This window comes from Vicia villosa, unplaced genomic scaffold (genome assembly GCF_029867415.1).
Source record: "Vicia villosa cultivar HV-30 ecotype Madison, WI unplaced genomic scaffold, Vvil1.0 ctg.001861F_1_1, whole genome shotgun sequence".
Taxonomy (NCBI): Eukaryota; Viridiplantae; Streptophyta; class Magnoliopsida; order Fabales; family Fabaceae; genus Vicia; species Vicia villosa.
The window spans coordinates 165,920-186,916 of record NW_026705753.1 but is presented as its reverse complement, the minus strand read 5'-3'; the positions used below and the strand labels follow the sequence as shown (position 1 = coordinate 186,916).

The following is a 20,997-nucleotide window of genomic DNA, read 5'->3' as shown; positions in this document are numbered from 1 at the left end:
TTTTTACGCAATCATTTCTTTATTATTTATTAACATTTGTTATTAGGCAGAAATCATCATTATCCTTAACTTTATATTCTAAGAATATCATAAAAAGACAAGACCATATCATTACAACCCAACAAAAAATAATGGATAATGTTATCTTTATAAAAGTTATATCAACTTTTGACATCGTAGTTTTTATATCTTTATAACAGGTAATGTAATCTTCATATATGCTATTTTAAAATGAGTTATGGTATTAATTTTTTAAATGGAAAATTTTAATTAAAAAAGTATTTTACATAGTACAAATGGGTCGGGTTATTCTTGTGGACCTTTTCTTCATTTTAAGCTTTCTCTCTTACAAATAGTGCCGCACCTAATTTCAACATTACAGTTAACCTAATTCCTTACTTCCGTTACTATGAGTTCCGTCCAAATTCTTTCCACCACAATAATTCAAGCACCAAATCACAATCTCAATCTCTCAAATCATCATACAATCGATCTAACCCCATGGGATCTTCAATATCTCCCATTTGGATACAATCAAATCGGTCTTATTTATCAACACAATTCTGAATTAGATACAGAAAATCAAATCCAGCATCTTAAACAATCTCTTTCCTCTACCCTTGAATTTTTTCCACCTTTCACAGGTCGTCTCGATATCACGGAACACGAAGATAACACTATCTCTTGTTCCATCAAATGCAACAACGAAGGTGCACTCTTTGTTCACGCCGCAAATAAAAATATTAGTGTAAGAGACATTCTTGGACCAACTTATCTTCCAGATATTTTTTATTCATTTTTTCAGCTTAACGGAGTTAAGAATTACCAAGGGACGTCACATCCATTACTGGCGATCCAAGTAACTGAGTTAACCGATGGCATCGTTATTGGCTGTGCAATCAGTCATGTGGTAGTTGATGGTACTTCTCTTTGGCATTTCATCAATTCATGGGCCAAAATATCAAAGGGTAATTTCGAAATTTCCAAAATTCCATCGTTGGAACGATGGTTTTCGAATGATATTCAACGTCCAATCCGATTTCATTTCCCAATAGAACCACATAATAGGCTCTCTAATAATCAAAATGATGAAGAGGAAAAACTCAAGGCACCGATGTCGGAGAGATTATTTCATTTGTCTAAAGAGAATATTGCAAAACTAAAATCCAAAGCCAATTTAGAGGCTGGTACAAAAAACATATCGTCTCTGCAAGCCGTTTTCACTCACGTTTGGCGCTGTATTATACGTTCCAAGAACCTTGATCCGCAAGAAAAATTGAATTTCGTGATAGATATAGGCGTTAGACCAAGGTTTATTCCTCCGTTACCAGAGGAATATTTTGGTAATGCTGTGATGGAGTGTGTGGTTACTGTGAAAGTCGGTGAATTATTGGAAGATGGTGGACTTGGTAAATGTGCTTTGAAGATGAACAAGATAATTGCTCTGCACTCTGATGAGAAGTTAAAGAATCATTATGAAGATTGGTTAATTGCACCGAGTTTTGTTTTTAACGACGGTGATGTGGGAAATAGTAATTCATTGGCGATTGGTAGTTCGCCTTGGTTTGATGTTTATGGTAATGATTTTGGTTGGGGAAAACCTGTGGCGGTAAGAAATGGGGGTGCAAATAAAAAAAATGGAAAGATTTATGTTTCTGCTGGTATTGAAGAAGGTAGTATAAACCTTGAAGTATGTCTTGATTATGAAATTTTGGAGGCAATTGGAAATGATTATGAGTTTATGGATGATGTGTGTAGCTAAGCTAATTATGTGGTCCATGCATTGTTTATCTTATTATCTTATCTTATCAAACTTTTGATTCATTGGATTGTATTCTTCAAAAGTTTTAGACTCTTCTCTGTTATTGTTTTCTTCAACGAAGAAATAATTTATTTTCTACCGATGATTTTAATAGGAGTTTATGAAAAAGATCTATAATTTATTTATATATGAATGTTTAACGCAAGATTCTTAAAAAGTTTCAACACATTTAATTTAATGTATTTGCATACATTTTAAACATCTAGCATATTTAACATTTAATTTTCACATCGATATTTCCACTCACATGTTTTTTTCTTTTTGTGGCTTATTGGGTGAGTGCTGCAAAAAATCCTTCACAATAGTTATAAGATATTTTAGAAAAACATCATATTTAACGGTATTTCATTTTGATCTTTGGATATTACTTTTTAGATCAAACTCTTAATCTCAAAAACCACCTTCTTGGTAATGATGAAACCACAAATATGCTCAATTCTTCTTTATGAGATTGTAATTGCCATAGTGTACAATCACCATCTCCGCCATTTTTATTTGCATCCAATTTGTAAGAAAACACAATCGCTCCCTTGCTTGATTTGATGGTCTCAAGATCCATCAAGACGACAACCACACCAACGACATCTCCTTCATCTCCTTATAGATTTCAAGTAGTAGAAGTTCTAGTGAATGATTTAGAGATTACACGATTTTTGCTTATAGCCGTAAATTCGGTGTTATGATAGGGATGCTTGTGAGAAGAAGAAATTGGATGAAATAAGGAAACCTATAGAACATAAAACTGAGAAAAAAAATAGGAAGTACAAAACATTCTTGTCCAGTCACATTTGGGGAGTGAAAGAGTTTGGTGTGGTAGATGTATAGTAAAATCTCATAGAGCCTATTAATCCAATGGCTAGTAATTATGGTCCACTCTGAACCATTTAATTGGCGTGGTTCATATTAGACACCACCGTTTTTTTTAATAGGCGATTATTATAATAAACGAGAGTATAAGGGATACTCTTCCCATTGCTCAATCCACTAACTGAAATTAGTCAGTTTTTTAGAGATATTTGTGCATCAATTTTAAGAGTCGATCACCTAATTAAGTTGGACCAAGACATTCCTCTCATTCTATGCAAGTTGGAACAAATTTTTCCACCTGGCTTTTTCGATTCAATGGAACATCTTCCTGTGCATCTTGCATATGAAGCTTTTCTGGGTGGACCTGTTCAATATAGGTGGATGTATCCTTTTGAAAGATTCATGGGTGATTCAAAGAGATCTGTGAAAAATAAGGCTAAAGTGGAGGGTTCGATATGTGCACATTATTTGCATCGGGAAACATCTCATTTTTGCTCTCATTATTTCAATCACATGATGTTAATCCCAAGAATCACAAGGAATGAAGTTAATGTTACAGAAAGAAGTCAATTCACCTTATCCATCTTCGGACTTCCTGGTCGTAGTTCTGGAAAGACGAATGTGCACTGGCTGACCGAAAAGGAATTGCAATCTGCTCATGTTCATGTATTGATTAATTGCGTTGAAGTTAAACCATACATTGAGTAAGTATACCAAGTGAATATTTATTTTGAACACATTGGGTTTAAACTTATTACCTTCTAACTTACTTTTAATGTGTTTCGATATAGGTTATATAATAACTTCCATTATGAACTCACCGGTGAACAAGCAACAACCACTGACATACATGCTTATTTTCCATCATGGTTTAAGCAACAATTGGCATGTAATGTCGAATCATCTCCACAAGTACTCCATTTGAGAAACTTGGCTGAAGGCCCTATTAAACGTGCAAAGAAATGGCACACATACTTTGTAAACGGATATAAATTTCATACTGATGAATGGACAGAAGGAAAGAAAACCATAAATAGTGGCGTGTTTGTAAAAGGAGTTACAGATGGTGGTGAAGACGACTTCTATGGTGTTATCACACACATTTACGAGTTGGAATACAATTATTTGGATTCGGAAAACAAAGTTGTCTTGTTTTATTGTGATTGGTATGATCCATCTGCTAGAGGCACAAAAATAAATAAAAAATATAACACCGTAGAGATTAAAATGGATCGAAGGTACAAGCATTATGATCATTTCATCATGGCACATCTTGTCAGGCAAGTTTATTATGTCCCTTATGAAGGATAGAAAAACACTTAGAAAGGGGGGGGGGGTTTGAATAAGTGTAGCTTTAAAACTAGACAGATAAAAATAAATTGCACAGTTATTTTTATCCTGGTTCGTTGTTAACTAAACTACTCCAGTCCACCCCCGCAGAGATGATTTACCTCAACTGAGGATTTAATCCACTAATCGCACGGATTACGATGGTTTTCCACTTAGTCAGCAATTAAGTCTTCCAGAGTCTTCTGATCACACACTGATCACTCCAGGAACAACTGCTTAGATACCCTCTAAGACTTTTCTAGAGTATACTGATCCACACGATCACTCTAGTTACAACCTGCTTAGATCACTTCTAAGACTTCCTAGAGTATTCTGATCCACACGATCACTCTAGTTCCTTACAACTTAATGTAATCAATTCTAAGAGTATTACAAATGCTTCTTAAAAGCGATAATCACAAACTGTGATATTTCTCTTAACGTTTAAGCTTAATCTCACTAATATATTACAACAGCAATGTAGTGAGCTTTGATGAAGATGAAGATTCTGAGTTTTGATTTGAACAGCGTTTCAGCAAGTTTAATATGAGTTATTTTGGTGCAGAATCGTTAACCTTGCTTCTCATCAGAACTTCATATTTATAGGCGTTGGAGAAGATGACCGTTGAGTGCATTTAATGCTTTGCGTGTTCCGTACAGCATCGCATTTAATGTTATACGCTTTTGTCAACTACCTCGAGCCTTGTTCACGCTGTGTCTACTGACGTAGCCTTTAGTAGCTTTTAACGTTCCTTTTGTCAGTCAGCGTAGCTTGCCACTTGTACTTTCTTCTGATCTGATGTTTGTGAATACAACGTTTGAATATCATCAGAGTCAAACAGCTTGGTGCATAGCATCTTCTGATCTTCTGACCTTGAAGTGCTTCTGAGCGTGATACCATCAGAACTTCAGTGCTTCTGTTCTCTTGTTCTTCTGATGCTTTCATAGACCCATGTTCTGATTCTGCTTCGACCATCTTCTGATGTCTTGCCAGACCATGTTCTGATGTTGCATGCTGAACCCTTTGAGACAAAGCTTCTGAGCGCTGAATTATGCGTACTCTTTATATATTTCCTGAAAAGGAAATTGCATTGGATTAGAGTACCATATAATCTTAAGCAAAATTCATATTATTGTTATCATCAAAACTAAGATAATTGATCAGAACAAATCTTGTTCTAACAATCTCCCCCTTTTTGATGATGACAAAAACATATATAAATGATATGAATTTGCGATCAGAAAGAACAGACGGCAAAAGACAAATTACACAGCTATAGCATAAGCATATGAATATGTCTCCCCCTGAGATTAACAATCTCCCCCTGAGATAAATAATCTCCCCCTGAAATAAATACTCGAAGAACTTTAATAAAAGACTTCCCTGATTATTTCGGTAGAGACGATCATATAAGCTTCTGTCTTTAGAGAATTCATAGCTTCTGACTTCTGCTTCCATAGGACAGCTTCAGAACTAGAATTTCCTTAGATCCTTAGAACACTCACAGCTTCTGATTCCTGCTTCCATCTAGGACAGCTTCAGAACTTGAATTTCTTTGATCTTCTGAACATTCACAGCTTCTGATTTCTGCTTCCATTCAGGACAGCTTCAGAACTTGAATTTCTTTGATCTTCTGAACATTCACAGCTTCTGATTTCTGCTTCCATTTAGGACAGCTTCAGAACTCGAGTTTTCTGGATCTTTAGAACATTCACAGCTTTGAATTTCTGCTTCCCTCGGATAGCTTCAGAGCTTTGAATTTCTACCAACATCACTTCATGCTAGATTTGTATCAGAACATTGTTGAATGTACCAGAGCATCATCAGAGCATCTCTACATCCTGAAATGTTACAGAACAAAAACTAAACGACAAAAGTCAGCATGAACGAGTCAGAACATAAAATGTATATTCGAACATATTATATGTATCAGAGCCATATAGGCTAAAATAATGTATCAGAGCAAATAGAATTTTGTCAAAGTAAATAGACAAATATAGATCAAATTCTATTATCAGTGCTTCTGATTCATTCTTCTTTCTTGCTTCTGATCTCTGAAGCTTGACAGCACTCGGCTTGCTTCAGTTTCCATGGTTTTGCTTCTTGTGTTTGCTTTGAAGATTCTCTTCACTTCTTTATACCTGCAAAACACTTAAACCATATAGAACTTGCAGTTCTTGTTAGTGAATGTGTGGGAGCTTTACCCAGCAACTGATAGATTAATCAAATCATTTATCATTTATCTTCTCCCCCTTTTTGTCATAACATCAAAAAGAATATTTCAAAAGATTCAGATGAATAAAACGACAAATAAAATCACTGGAATGTAAAAGAAGGAAATTTTTCATTGATAATCAAAAAAGGATTACAAGAAAGGAATGCAGGAAAACAGATGCAACAAGGAGAGGAAACTACAAAGACCAAAAGACTAAGATCCTAGCCTACGCAAAATCCGCGCCAGAACATCATGAATCCCGTCAGTGCTTGTAGCTTGCCTTGTCATGAAGGAGCGAAACTCAGCATTGGCTACATCTTGCGCGTCCCTTCAACTGCACGCGCGCTTATCCATGAATAGTAACGACAGGTTTACCATCCCGAGATAAAACGTTACAGCTGTTTTGCTTTAAAAGAGGTTCTGAATCAACTTAGATAATGAAACGTTAGTAATAACCGAATCATAATTTCTAAAAGATTTCAATCAGAACTTCTGATTTAAAAAGAATTCACATTCATTTCAGAAGATACTCATACGTAAGAACTTCTCATCTTCTCATTCTGGGCATAAATCCATACTGATGTTCTTCAGAATGAACTTAAACCTATCTTCAGCCAGGGGTTTTGTAAAGATATCAGCCCATTGATGGTCTGTATCAACAAAGTTTAAAGATATAACACCCTTCTGAACATAGTCCCTTATGAAATGATGTTTAATCTCAATATGTTTAGCTTTTGAATGAAGAATAGGATTCTTAGATAAACATATAGCAGAAGTATTATCACAGAATATAGGAATGTTACTCTCAAATATCTGATAATCTTCTAACTGACTCTTCATCCAGAGCATCTGTGTACTACAACCAGCAGCAGCGACATATTCTGCTTCTGTTGTTGATAGAGCAATAGTTGCTTGCTTCTTGCTATACCAAGAGATCAAATGACTTCCAAGAAATTGGCAACTTCCTGAAGTACTTTTTCTTTCAATTCTGTCTCCAGCATAGTCAGCATCGCAGAATCCTACTAAGTTGTATTCTTTAGATTTTCTGTAAACTAAGCCAACATTAGTAGTACCTTTCAGATACCTTAGAATTCTCTTAACAGCAGTTAAATGAGATTCTCTAGGATCTGATTGGAATCTAGCACACAAACAAACACTGAACAGAATGTCAGGTCTAGAAGCAGTCAAATATAGAAGAGATCCAATCATACCTCTGTATAACTTCTGATCTACCTTCTTACTTACCTCATCCTTACCTAGAATGCATGTTGGATGCATAGGAGTTTTGGCTTCTTTGCAGTCTAGAAGATTAAACTTCTTCAGAAGTTCCTTCACATACTTGGTTTGGTGAACATACGTTCCTTCTGATGTTTGATTTATTTGTATTCCAAGGAAATACTTGAGTTCTCCCATCATGCTCATTTCAAACTCAGCCTGCATAGACTCAGCAAACTCCTTTCCAAGTGTAGCATTAGATGTTCCAAAAATAATATCATCTACATATATTTGACAAATTAAAATATCCCTTTTAAAGGTTTTACAAAAGAGAGTAGTGTCCACTTTTCCTCTAGTGAAACCATTATCCAGAAGGAAAGAACTTAAGCGTTCATACCAAGCTCTGGGAGCCTGTTTCAATCCATACAATGATTTCTTAAGTTTAAAAACATGATTAGGAGACATAGAGTCTTCAAAACCAGGAGGTTGATGGACATAAACTTCTTCATCTATATAACCATTTAGGAAGGCACTCTTAACATCCATCTGATAAAGAGTGATGTTATGTTGAGTGGCAAATGAAATTAATAGACGAATAGATTCTAACCTGGCCACTGGTGCAAAGGTTTCTGTATAATCAATCCCTTCTTGCTGACTATAACCCTGAGCCACCAGTCTGGCTTTGTTCCTTACCACTTCACCTTTCTCACTGAGCTTGTTTCTGAAGACCCATTTTGTACCAATTATATTGAATCCATCTGGTCTAGGAACAAGATCCCAAACATCATTCCTTGTAAACTGATTTAGTTCTTCTTGCATAGCAATTATCCAGTCTGGATCTTCTAGAGCATGATCAACAGAAGTTGGCTCGATCAAAGATACAAGACCTAATTGACAGTCTGCATTGTTCTTAAGGAAAGCTCTTGTTCTGATTGGATCATCCTTCTTTCCAAGAATGACATCTTCTGAATGACCAGAGATGAGTCTGGATGATCTTCTGACAGATGGTTCTTCAGAAATACTTAGATCCTCCAGAGAAGCTGATACTTGATCTTCAGATTCTTTGCTTCTGAGAAGCTCTGCTTCTGATGCGTTGCTTCTTGGCTCAACAACTTCTGATATATCAATATCACAATCTGCAAAATTATCAAACTGCTTTGGTTTTTCAGAACCAAGCTTATCATCAAACCTGATATTGATTGATTCTTCTACAATCAATGTTTCAGTATTGTATACTCTGTAGCCTTTTGAGCGTTCAGAATATCCAAGAAGGAAACATTTTTGTGCTTTGGAATCAAACTTACCAAGATGATCTTTAGTGTTCAGAATAAAGCATACACATCCAAAAGGATGGAAATATGAAATGTTGGGCTTTCTATTCTTCCACAGTTCATAAGGAGTCTTATTTAGAATAGGTCTGATAGAGATTCTATTCTGAATATAGCATGCAGTGTTGATTGCTTCTGCCCAGAAATGCTTAGCCATATTGGTTTCATTGATCATGGTTCTGGCCATTTCTTGCAGAGTCCTATTCTTTCGTTCTACAACCCCATTTTGCTGTGGAGTTCTAGGACAAGAGAAATCATGGGCAATACCATTTTCTTTGAAGAATTCTTCAAAGGATCTGTTCTCAAATTCACCACCATGATCACTTCTAACCTTTATGATTTTACACTCTTTTTCAGATTGAATCTGAATGCAGAAATCAAAGAACACTGAATGAGTCTCATCCTTGTGTTTCAAGAATTTTACCCATGTCCAGCGGCTATAATCATCTACGATGACTAATCCATATTTCTTCCCTCTGACAGATGCTGTTTTGACTGGGCCAAACAGATCAATGTGCAAGAGTTCTAATGGCCTTGAGGTAGAAACAACATTCTTGGACTTGAATGCAGGTTTGGAGAACTTGCCCTTCTGACATGCTTCACAAAGAGCATCTGATTTGAATTTCAGATTAGGGAGTCCTCTGACAAGATTCAGTTTGTTAATCTGAGAAATCTTTCTCAAACTAGCATGACCTAATCTTCTGTGCCAGACCCACTGCTCTTCAGAAAAAGACATAAGACAAGTCACCTTCTGACTCATAAGATCTTGCAGATCTGTCTTATAAATGTTGTTCTTCCTCTTGCCTGTAAATAGGATTGAGCCATCCTTCTGATTTACAGCCTTGCAAGACTCTTGATTAAAGATTATATCATAACCATTGTCACTCAATTGACTGATAGATAAGAGGTTATGTGTTAATCCTTCTACAAGAAGTACATTAGAAATGGAAGGAGAGTTACCAGACTTTATAGTTCCAGAGCCAATTATCTTGCCCTTCTGATCTCCTCCAAACTTGACTTCTCCTCCAGACTTAAGCACCAGGTCTTGGAACATAGACCTTCTTCCTGTCATGTGTCGTGAGCATCCAGAGTCCAGGTACCATGACATGTTGTGCTTTGTCCTTTTTGCAGTCAAGGATATCTGCAATAGGAATAATCTTATCCTTAGGTACCCACATTTTCTTGAGTCCTTTCTTGTTAGATTTTCTCAAGTTCTGATTGAACTTGGGTTTAACATTGTAAGCAATAGGAGGAACAGCATGATAATTTTTAATGTGAGTTTCATGATATTTCCTAGGTTGTGTCACATGCTTTTTGGTGTGTGTTATGTGAAAACTTTGAGCATGTGAAGTGTGCCTAATATCATGGGAGTGGCCATACTTGAACTGATCATACAATGGCTTGTATGTGAATTTCATTTCATCAACAGGTTCAAGTTTGTATGGGGTTTCACCCTCAAAACCAATGCCGACTCTTTTGTTTCCAGACACAGCATATATCATAGAAGCTAGCTGACTTCTGCCAATACTTCTAGATAAGAACTTCCTGAAACTTAAATCATATTCTTTCAGAATATGGTTTAGACTAGGAGTGGATTTTTCTGAATCAGAAGAAGATCCAACATTATTGGATAATTTTAAAAGTTTTTCTTTTAATTCAGAATTCTCCAACTCAAGCTTCTTTGTTTCAAATTCAAATAGCTTTTTCAGCTTTTTGTATTTGAGACTAATCTGAGACTTGAGTTCCAGAAGTTCAGTTAGACCGGAAACTAACTCATCTCTAGTAAGTTCAGAAAATACCTCTTCAGAATCTGATTCTGATGTAGATTCTGATCCGTCATCCTCTGTCGCCATCAGCGCACAGTTAGCCTGCTCATCTTCAGAGTCTGAATCATCTTCTGACTCATCCCAGGTTGCCATAAGACCTTTCTTCTTATGAAATTTCTTCTTGGGATTTTCCTTCTGAAGATTTGGACATTCATTCTTGAAGTGTCCAGGCTCATTGCATTCATAGCACATGACCTTCTTCTTGTCAAATCTTCTGTCATCAGAAGATTCTCCTCGTTCAAATTTCTTTGAACTTCTGAAGCCTCTGAACTTCCTTTGCTTGGTCTTCCAGAGTTGATTTAGCCTTCTGGAGATCAGGGACAGTTCATCTTCTTCTTCAGATTCTGATTCTTCAGGATCTTCTTCTCTAGCCTGAAAAGCGTTAGTGCATTTCTTGATATTGGATTTTAATGCAATAGACTTACCTTTCTTTTGAGGCTCATTTGCGTCCAGCTCTATTTCATGACTTCTCAAGGCACTGATAAGCTCTTCCAGAGAAACTTCATTCAGATTCTTTGCAATCTTGAATGCAGTCACCATAGGACCCCATCTTCTGGGTAAGCTTCTGATGATCTTCTTTACGTGATCAGCCTTGGTGTATCCCTTGTCAAGAACTCTCAATCCAGCAGTAAGAGTTTGAAATCTTGAAAACATCTTTTCAATGTCTTCATCATCCTCCATCTTGAAGGCTTCATACTTCTGGATTAAAGCTAGAGCTTTAGTCTCCTTGACTTGAGCATTTCCTTCATGAGTCATTTTCAAGGACTCATATATGTCATAGGCCGTTTCCCTGTTAGATATCTTCTCATACTCAGCATGAGAGATAGCATTCAGCAAAACAGTTCTGCATTTATGATGATTCCTGAAAAGCTTTTTCTGATCATCATTCATTTCTTGCCTTGTCAGCTTTACGCCTCTGGCATTTACTGGATGTTTGTAACCATCCATCAGAAGATCCCATAGATCACCATCTAGACCAAGAAAGTAACTTTCCAGTTTATCTTTCTAGTATTCAAAGTTTTCACCATCAAATACCGGCGGTCTAGTATAACCATTGTTACCGTTGTATTGCTCAGCAGAGCCAGATGTAGATGCAGGTGTAGACTTTTCACTTTCATCAACCATCTTTTACTGAAGCGTTTTTCTCTTCCTGAATCTTTTCTAAACACGGTTAAGTGCTTGCACCTTAGAACCGGCGCTCTGATGCCAATTGAAGGATAGAAAAACACTTAGAAAGGGGGGGGGTTTGAATAAGTGTAGCTTTAAAACTAGACAGATAAAAATAAATTGCACAGTTATTTTTATCCTGGTTCGTTGTTAACTAAACTACTCCAGTCCACCCCCGCAGAGATGATTTACCTCAACTGAGGATTTAATCCACTAATCGCACGGATTACAATGGTTTTCCACTTAGTCAGCAACTAAGTCTTCCAGAGTCTTCTGATCACACACTGATCACTCCAGGAACAACTGCTTAGATACCCTCTAAGACTTTTCTAGAGTATACTGATCCACACGATCACTCTAGTTACAACCTGCTTAGATCACTTCTAAGACTTCCTAGAGTATTCTGATCCACACGATCACTCTAGTTCCTTACAACTTAATGTAATCAATTCTAAGAGTATTACAAATGCTTCTTAAAAGCGATAATCACAAACTGTGATATTTCTCTTAACGTTTAAGCTTAATCTCACTAATATATTACAACAGCAATGTAGTGAGCTTTGATGAAGATGAAGATTCTGAGTTTTGATTTGAACAGCGTTTCAGCAAGTTTAATATGAGTTGTTTTGGTGCAGAATCGTTAACCTTGCTTCTCATCAGAACTTCATATTTATAGGCGTTGGAGAAGATGACCGTTGAGTGCATTTAATGCTTTGCGTGTTCCGTACAGCATCGCATTTAATGTTATACGCTTTTGTCAACTACCTCGAGCCTTGTTCACGCTGTGTCTACTGACGTAGCCTTTAGTAGCTTTTAACGTTCCTTTTGTCAGTCAGCGTAGCTTGCCACTTGTACTTTCTTCTGATTTGATGTTTGTGAATACAACGTTTGAATATCATCAGAGTCAAACAGCTTGGTGCATAGCATCTTCTGATCTTCTGACCTTGAAGTGCTTCTGAGCGTGATACCATCAGAACTTCAGTGCTTCTGTTCTCTTGTTCTTCTGATGCTTTCATAGACCCATGTTCTGATTCTGCTTCGACCATCTTCTGATGTCTTGCCAGACCATGTTCTGATGTTGCATGCTGAACCCTTTGAGACAAAGCTTCTGAGCGCTGAATTATGCGTACTCTTTATATATTTCCTGAAAAGGAAATTGCATTGGATTAGAGTACCATATAATCTTAAGCAAAATTCATATTATTGTTATCATCAAAACTAAGATAATTGATCAGAACAAATCTTGTTCTAACACCTTATCCTTCAATTCACCGAGCTAAGCGTGATTGGTGTGTTGCAATCAAGACAAAACCAATAGGCCATATTGAAACTGATGAACTTGTAGAAGACCTTGCTTATCAAGTCGATGAAATGTCACAAAATAATCATGTGATTGAAGTTGAACAACTTACAAGTTTGTGTGATAACGAAGTTGAGGGTCAACAAGTTGATTCATCTGTATTGTTGCCATCAAATAATGTGGATGAAGATGACGAAGAGTCAGAAGCTGAAGATAATTTTGAATCAAATGAAGATAATGAAGATTTTGAATGATGATTCATCTAGTATTTTAATGAAGCTTTTAATATATATTGTAATAAATCTAGTATTTTAATATGTAGATGCCTTTAATATGTTCAAACTTTTAATACATATTGTAATGAATCTAGTATTTTAATGAAGCTTTTGTTGTCCTTTAATATGTTTAAACTAAATATACATATTGTTTATCTTAATGATGCATATTGTTTATTAAATATGTTATAATCAAATTCTTTTCTTTTAATCAGGTAAAATGCCTCCACGGCTTGAGGATAAAGGTAAGAGTGCTAAGAAAGTTCGTCGCTCAAGGATACAAGTAGTTGAGGTTCCTACAAATCCTATGTATTGCTCTTTGCCTCAGACTAGTCTGGGGGCTCAGGAGACTACACCTCAGAGGACTACACCTCAGCAGGCTCAGTCTAGTCAGGGGGCTCAGCATTTTATACCTCAGAGGACTACACCTCAGCATTCTACACCTCAGCAGACTATGCCACATCCGACTATGCCCCAGTCTATGAGCACAGATCCATCTCATAGATATTATACTTCACTACTCACTTCACAGAATGTTCCACCAGGATTTTTGACATCTGACATGCATCCCGGGGGTTCTAGCATCCCAGTTCCTCCACCTGGATCCTCCTCACCCTATCAGCCTGAGGGATCTAGCATCCCACATCCTCCACGTCGATCCTCGTCATCCCACCACTCCAGGGGCTCAGGCACCTCACATTCTCCACATGGATCTTCGACATCCCATCACCATCAGGAGCATGTTGATCATATATTGGCCGATCCAGAGGAGGAGGAGGAGGAAGAGGAGGAGGAGGACATTGAGGACGTGGATGTGGTTGCGATGGAGTATAAACATGTGAAGCAGGATGGAAGATGGGTTATTAAACCTGTTGGAAACTTGTAAGTTTCTTTCTTATATATTATTAAGCATATGCACTTGTTTCCATTTTTTTAAATTTGATTAATACTTATTTAAATTTTGGTTTTTAGTTTTGTGCCAAGTAGGCCTCCTGCAGTTAGCATAAAGGAAGTCATCCAAGAGTTGTATAAAGCACCTTGGAAGACTTTCGGACAACTTATGAAGAAGGATGGTGAATTATATAAACGTTGGTTCGACAAATTTCGGGTATAATATTTTCTTTAAGCGATTAATTTTTTTCTTCTAATTATGGCGTATATGGCGTATGCTTATTTTCGAAACTGAACGATTTCGGATATAATATTTTCTTACTGAATTGTGTATGGCAAGAGAAGTGTGTATGGCGTATAGCGTATGCTTATTTTAGGTGGAAATGTAATAGTAGTAGTAGAAGCAAGTCACACATTTGCATTCATTCTATGCTTAGGCGTATGATAGTTACTATGGAATATGACCAGTTAGTGAAGGAAGTCACACGTTCTGATGCATTCCAGTAGTGTTGATAATGCTGGAAATCACTATAACTATTGATAAATATGTATTCATATTCTTCTTTCTTGCATCCAATTAAACAAGTTTGAGTAAATGCATCAGAACTAGTATCAATTAGAAAGTAGAAACAACAAATAGAAAGAAACATGACTAATTTTACAATATTCAGTAGCATGCTACTACTGGAATTTAGTGATGCATGCATGGTTTGATTTGCTTGCATGCAGTGTAGGCAAAGTAATGCAATCAATAAGCTTACAGAATGTTTATATTTATATATCTTTCACCAAACTCATGGAATCCACTACAAATTTGTTTCTAACTATCTTGTTTTAATTTCTATATTGTAGGAGAAGTGTGTATGGCACACACTTGATGAAGAGCTGGTTGAGATAAATTTTAAGAAAAGAGCATCGGCACGACTTTCAGATATGCTTAGGCGTGCCAGACTTGGATATGAAGAAAGAGGGATCAGACCTCTATGGATGGGAGAAAATGTTTTTAAAGAAATGCTTGTTTATTGGAAATCAGATGAGTTTAAGAAAAAATCTGAAAAAGCAAAGCAACGTAGAGCATCAGAAAGGGGAGCCGCCAATCATAGAGCCGGAAGCATTAGTATTGCTGATCATGCTGAACGAATGGTAATATATTTTCCTCTCACTATTTTTTTTAATTATAATCTTAATCGTGTTATATTTTTATTGGAGTTCTATGTGTATTAGGCTGTGGCTAAGAGAAGAGCTCCATTAATGCAAGAGCTTCACGAGAGGACTTATCGGGGAAGAGATGGAGAGTATTGTGACGACCGTGCTAGAGATACTCAAGTAAGATGATATTAATATTTCTTCTCTTTGTTTTAATTTTAATCTCTGGTTAATTTTACCTCTCATTAGTTTGGTAAAGTTTTGTTACTAAAAAGGTAGCATTAATATAACATAAATTGTGTCATCTAACATTCGAGATTAGCCTCCTCGCATGACTGATGAAACAGTGAGAAACTAAATCTAAGAGAAAATGTAAGATGCTCTATAAGATAAGAGACTAAACTTAGGTGATAAACTTTAGCAGAAAATGTGGACATCAATTCAATGAGAACTACTGCCTTTCAGATATCATTATGACCTTAAAATTGAGCATGGGGATAAAATAAATATGATAGATTTATAATAACATTTGACATTGCTTTTAGAAACAACAATTAGACACCAGTATGATATAAAAAAAAAATGACGACAACCTTTCATTCTAAGGCAATCAATCTAGAACACCGAACTAGTATGCCAACTTCCGACACACATTCTGGATCCGTATGGTTCATGTTATATTAGCCAGGTTTGTTCTTCAAATTGACGTGGTTGATTGTTTTTCGTTTTTAGTTGGTTTATCCAAGACACTGAGATCCGTATGGTTCATGTTATATTATCCAAGGCAATCAAATTGACGTGGTTGATTGTCTTCAAATGTATACCACTGAGATAATGAGTTCTCTTTTACATTAGCACCTCTATAGATTTTTCTTCTCACAAAATGTCTACATCCCTACCCAAAGTTAACTTCCAGAAGCTATTGACGTAGGACGTGGGTAATTTACCATCTAGATGATTACTTTCAGAATCTTACAATGTTATTAACTTTCAAAATTTTACAACATTAGGATATTAACTTCTGGACTATTTGCATAAATTACAAAATAAAAAATAGAGTCCTTTTCCTTCTCTGCTGATTGTGTCCTCTTCCTTCTCTGATGACTTGTTGGTTTATGTGTATCTCTTCATAGAACCCCATGCTATTTATTAAGTTTTGATGCTGCCTCCATTTTTCTCATGTGATCCAATATAATAAGTGCATATTTAAGGTTCTTGAAGTTTAGTTTGATGGCTTCATATTAAAGGTTATATTTAGTTTTCTTTTCTATGGAATGACATTTAGTTTTCTTTTCTATATTTTTTATGTATTCATTTAATTTATTTATTTATGTATGTGTAGGCGGAGTACAAAAGGTTGAAGAAGGAGTTTTTAGCTAAACATCCTGAGTTAGGCGGTCCACATGCAGGGCCGGCCCAACAGATCTCGAGGCCTGAGGCGAAATTTATAACAGTTTTTTTAAACAAAATATTAATATTTTAATAAAATAATAAATTTTAATGAATTTAACAAATAATTTATTAACCACTGTAATTAGTTTAACATTTTTCTCTTCTATTGATAATAAAATTCATCTAAGCACTTTTCTCGTCACTTTTTGAAAAAATCATAATGAAAAAAGCTTTCTTAAACTTGATTTTTTAAAATCTTAGATATCAAAAGCGATTCTAAACTCTCTATGGATAGCTTTAATTTGGTGCAATTAGAATATGAGAAACACAATCATTTTTTATAGCGGCCTTTTTAGTCATGAGGAGGTGATTTCTAATATTATGTTTTTCTCTTGGAGATGGGTTAGTAGTAGGGAACCATCGCGAAAGACCAATTTTTATGATTGGTACAAATTTCCTTTACAATGTAACTATTATTCTTAATGTATTCTTGATGTAAGGGTTGCACCCCTAGTGCGATATCTTATATTCAATTGCTTATTAAAAAAAAGTATTTGAAAGGACTTCAAAAATATAATATATATTGCAATTAAATGTTATTATTACACACATTGTAAAAATAAAAAATATTATGTTAACAAACCAATTAGTTAAATCTGCCTCAGAAAATAAAAAATAAAATTGAGGCCCTAGGCGGTAGCCTTGGTGGCCTACCCCTAGGGTCGGCCCTGTCCACATGGACGATATCCTCTTGATCCAGCTATTGATCAGTATTTGTAATTGCAAGCAAGTAAGGGAAAGAAGAGAAATGAAAAAATTTATGCTACAGGACCTTTAGCTAGCAACTACAAAAAAGGGGATAGGTATTCTTTATTTAGGAGAATTGCAGACGGGGAAGGATCTTCACGTCCTCCGACATTAACCCCTGAAATAACTGAAACAATTAAACAACTAGCTCAGAGTGAAGCAGCACGTGAAAATGAAACATTGAGAAAAAACAAATGGAGTTGGAGGAAGCATTGAGACTTTCACAAGAGCAAATGATGCTTACTCAACAACAAATTCAACAACAAGTGCAACAACAAATACAACAACAAATGCAACAACAAATGCAACAAATGCAACAATTCTTTCGACAACAATATGGTGGTGGTGGATTTGGAGCGGGTGGTAACCAAGGAGTACTAGACGAGAATGATGAAGAAAACGAAAATAATGCGGACGACCCGGATCCTAAGTGAATATTATTTTGAATTTAAATATTTTGGATAATCATGAATTTCTTTATATTAAATATGCATTTCTTTATATTAATTATGAATTTCTTTATATTAAGTATGAATTTAAATATTTAGAATTAACTATAAATTTAGTATTTTAAAAAAAAAAATTGAATTTTAATTATTTATTATATTTATATTATTCTAAATATTAATTTAGAATAATATAAAATTTTTTTTACTATATATGTTACTACTTGCGTCGTGAATTAAACAAGGTATCTCAAAATAATTGCCAGGTGAAATCCACCCTGCACGTATTAAATATTCAAATATTGCTAAATGCATCTCACCCCGCAAGTTGCCTAACACACTCTCTGTCACACTGAACGAAGTTGGCAGAACTTATTGGAAAGCGTGTTTGCGGGGTGTTATACATCTAGCAAAGTTGCGGGGTGAAAAGCACATTGCAGAATCACCTGTGTCACCTGCTCTGACACACCTGAACAAAGGCGTTTGGACCACTTGGAAAGCGTGTTCGCGGGGTGCTTTGTACCTTGCAACGTTGCGGGGTGAAAAACACCTGGCAAATTTGCGGGGTGCATATCCCCTTGCAAAAAGTTGCGACTAACGTTTTTGCGAGGTGGCTAGCACACCTCGCAACTGTTGCGTTGCTGGGTGATATTGCTATTTGCGGGGTGCATTTCACCTGGTAAAACTGAGTTTTTTTTGTAGTGGTTCCACTCATAAAAATTATATAGCTTTAAAGGCTTACAATATAATTCCACCCACTTTCAGGAATATATAAGCATAATATGAAAAATTAAATAATATGAAAGAATATGTATATGAGCAATGGTAAATTAATGTTAACTTGTGTCTTTAAGAGTATAAGTTAAGAAATTCATTTATTGTATTGAAAAAATAATTAAAAAATAATTTAATATTTTTATTAAAATTAATTCACAATTTCCCAAATAATATTTTTTTTATTTAGTTTTTAACTTGTGTTCTATAAACACAAGTTAACATTATCCTAAATTTGATGTAGTATTGTGAATTACAAAATAAATGTAAAACAAGTTTAAAATTGAAATAAATAGATAATTTAAATCAAATGAAAATTGACTGAATTTTTAAATGCGTAAACATAAATTTGCATAAATAAAAGATACTTTATAAATTAAGTTAAAAACAATTGAAAAAAGAAAAAGAAAAATACTGTGAAATGAAAAGTTGATTGTATATAAAACTATAGGAAATGTAAAAGCCCAAGAAAGTAGAACTGCATAAGGTTACACAATACACAATACATGTATCATAGAGAATTATAAAAAATCGAAGTGAAAGGACATAAAAATAAAAATAAAGAGAGAGTGTTTTTTTTAATAAACAATGATATAAGATATCGCATTAGGGGTGTAACTCTTACAACAAAAACGCTAAATACAGTTGAAACAGTTTAAAGGTAACTTGTACAAATCATAAAAAATAGTCCTAAAAGTAGAATCACTGTTACACAATCATCTCCAAGAAAAGAATAAGATATTGGAGATAACCACTTCAAAGCTAAAATAAGCATTATAAAAAATAATGACATTTCTCATTATCCAAATGCACCAAATTAGAGCTAACCAAATTGAGTTTAATTTAACTCTAGTATTGGATTTCCTCACCTTTTCTTGAATGTAACCAAAACTTTTGAACTATTCCAAGGTAAACTCCAAGTCATTTCCCAACCAAGTGTAGATTCTCTCCCAAACCGCTTTCGAAACTTGACATTGAAAGAAGAGATGTTCCGAAGATTCCGGATGATTGGAGCAAAATAAACAATCAAGAGAGTTGAAGTTAGATACACCTCTATAGGCCAAAAGATCTTTTAGAGGAAGTCTATCAATGAAAAATCTCCAACAAATTTTTTTGACCTTTTTCGGAATCTTAGCCTTCCACATAGCTTCCAACAATTTGATGGTATTGATTGACCATGCCATGTCTTTGGCGTTAGACACCAAGTTAGACACACTTGCAACCAAGAACACACCGTTTGGATTTAGTTTCCAATGGAAATCGTCAGGTCCATATTGTTCGGGGCAATGCCATCCAAAAACACTTTTAGCTCCCTTAATTGTAGAACAAAAGCCGTAGGAGTACCATTTGTGGCGGCATGGATGAAATTCGGGCTCAAAGTAGTCAAACCATCAATAGAAAAGAGAACATTAACATTCCAAGAAAAGGCACCATTGTTCCAAGAAATGACATCACTAACCTTGCAAAGTTTATTGGTTGAAAGATCGAACAAATGCGGAAAGGAATCGCGAAGAGTTTGATCGTCCAACCAACAACTATGCCAAAAAAGAAGGTTTTTTCTTTATCCACCTCCCTATGGGGGTCACCCCCAGCGAAAATACCATTTTACCCCTGCTTCGGAAATGCATTTCCGAAATATTTTTTTTTCTAAATTTTTTCAGACTTCGGAAGTGCATTTCCGAAAAAATCCCAAAAATTGGAATTTTGATTAATTCGGAGATGCATCTCCGAAAAAACAAAAAAAATCTAAAAATTCCAAAAATTAATTTTAGAATATGAATTAATTTATATATTATAAATTTGATATAATTTATGAGTAATAAATAATAATAATTATATATTTTGATATAATTTATTAGTTATGAATAATAATTATTATATATTTCTATTCTGATTCATATTTTAAAATTTAAAATAATTTTAATTAAAAAAATTAAAATAATTTCACTTACAAAATGAGTTATAATTTTTTATTTATATATTTATATATTTATAATAATCATTATGTATTTACAAAAAAAATTAAAAAAATGAGTGTTTTAATTTATATATTTATATAATAATTATAATAATTATTATATATTTATAAAAATTATTATATATTTATATATTTATATAATAATTATTATATATTAATTATAAATATATTTATATATTTATATAATAATTATAAAAATTAAAGAAATGAGTGTTTTAATTTATAATAATTATTATATATTTATATATTTATATATTTATATATTAATTATTATATAT

At 34.7% G+C, this 20,997-nt stretch overlaps 3 protein-coding genes across 3 annotated transcripts; all 3 read left to right on the top strand.

The window, feature by feature from the left end:
• Positions 1 to 259: 259 nt before the first annotated feature.
• LOC131636915 (uncharacterized acetyltransferase At3g50280-like) lies at positions 260 to 2,004 on the top strand. Its single transcript, XM_058907499.1, has one exon. It carries the CDS (start codon positions 410 to 412, stop codon positions 1,760 to 1,762), a length of 1,353 nt encoding a protein of 450 aa, XP_058763482.1. The 5' UTR covers positions 260 to 409; the 3' UTR covers positions 1,763 to 2,004.
• Positions 2,005 to 2,944: 940 nt separating this feature from the next.
• On the top strand, positions 2,945 to 13,264 carry LOC131636921 (uncharacterized). The gene is made up of 3 exons (XM_058907504.1): positions 2,945 to 3,333; positions 3,421 to 3,922; positions 13,016 to 13,264. The coding sequence occupies exons 1-3, from the start codon at positions 2,945 to 2,947 to the stop codon at positions 13,262 to 13,264; spliced, it is 1,140 nt and encodes a 379-aa protein (XP_058763487.1).
• Positions 13,265 to 13,525: 261 nt separating this feature from the next.
• Positions 13,526 to 17,029, top strand: LOC131636920 (uncharacterized). Its single transcript, XM_058907503.1, has 5 exons — positions 13,526 to 14,393; positions 15,029 to 15,319; positions 15,401 to 15,502; positions 16,665 to 16,775; positions 16,976 to 17,029. The coding sequence occupies exons 1-5, from the start codon at positions 14,346 to 14,348 to the stop codon at positions 17,027 to 17,029; spliced, it is 606 nt and encodes a 201-aa protein (XP_058763486.1). The 5' UTR covers positions 13,526 to 14,345.
• The last annotated feature ends 3,968 nt before the right edge of the window (positions 17,030 to 20,997 follow it).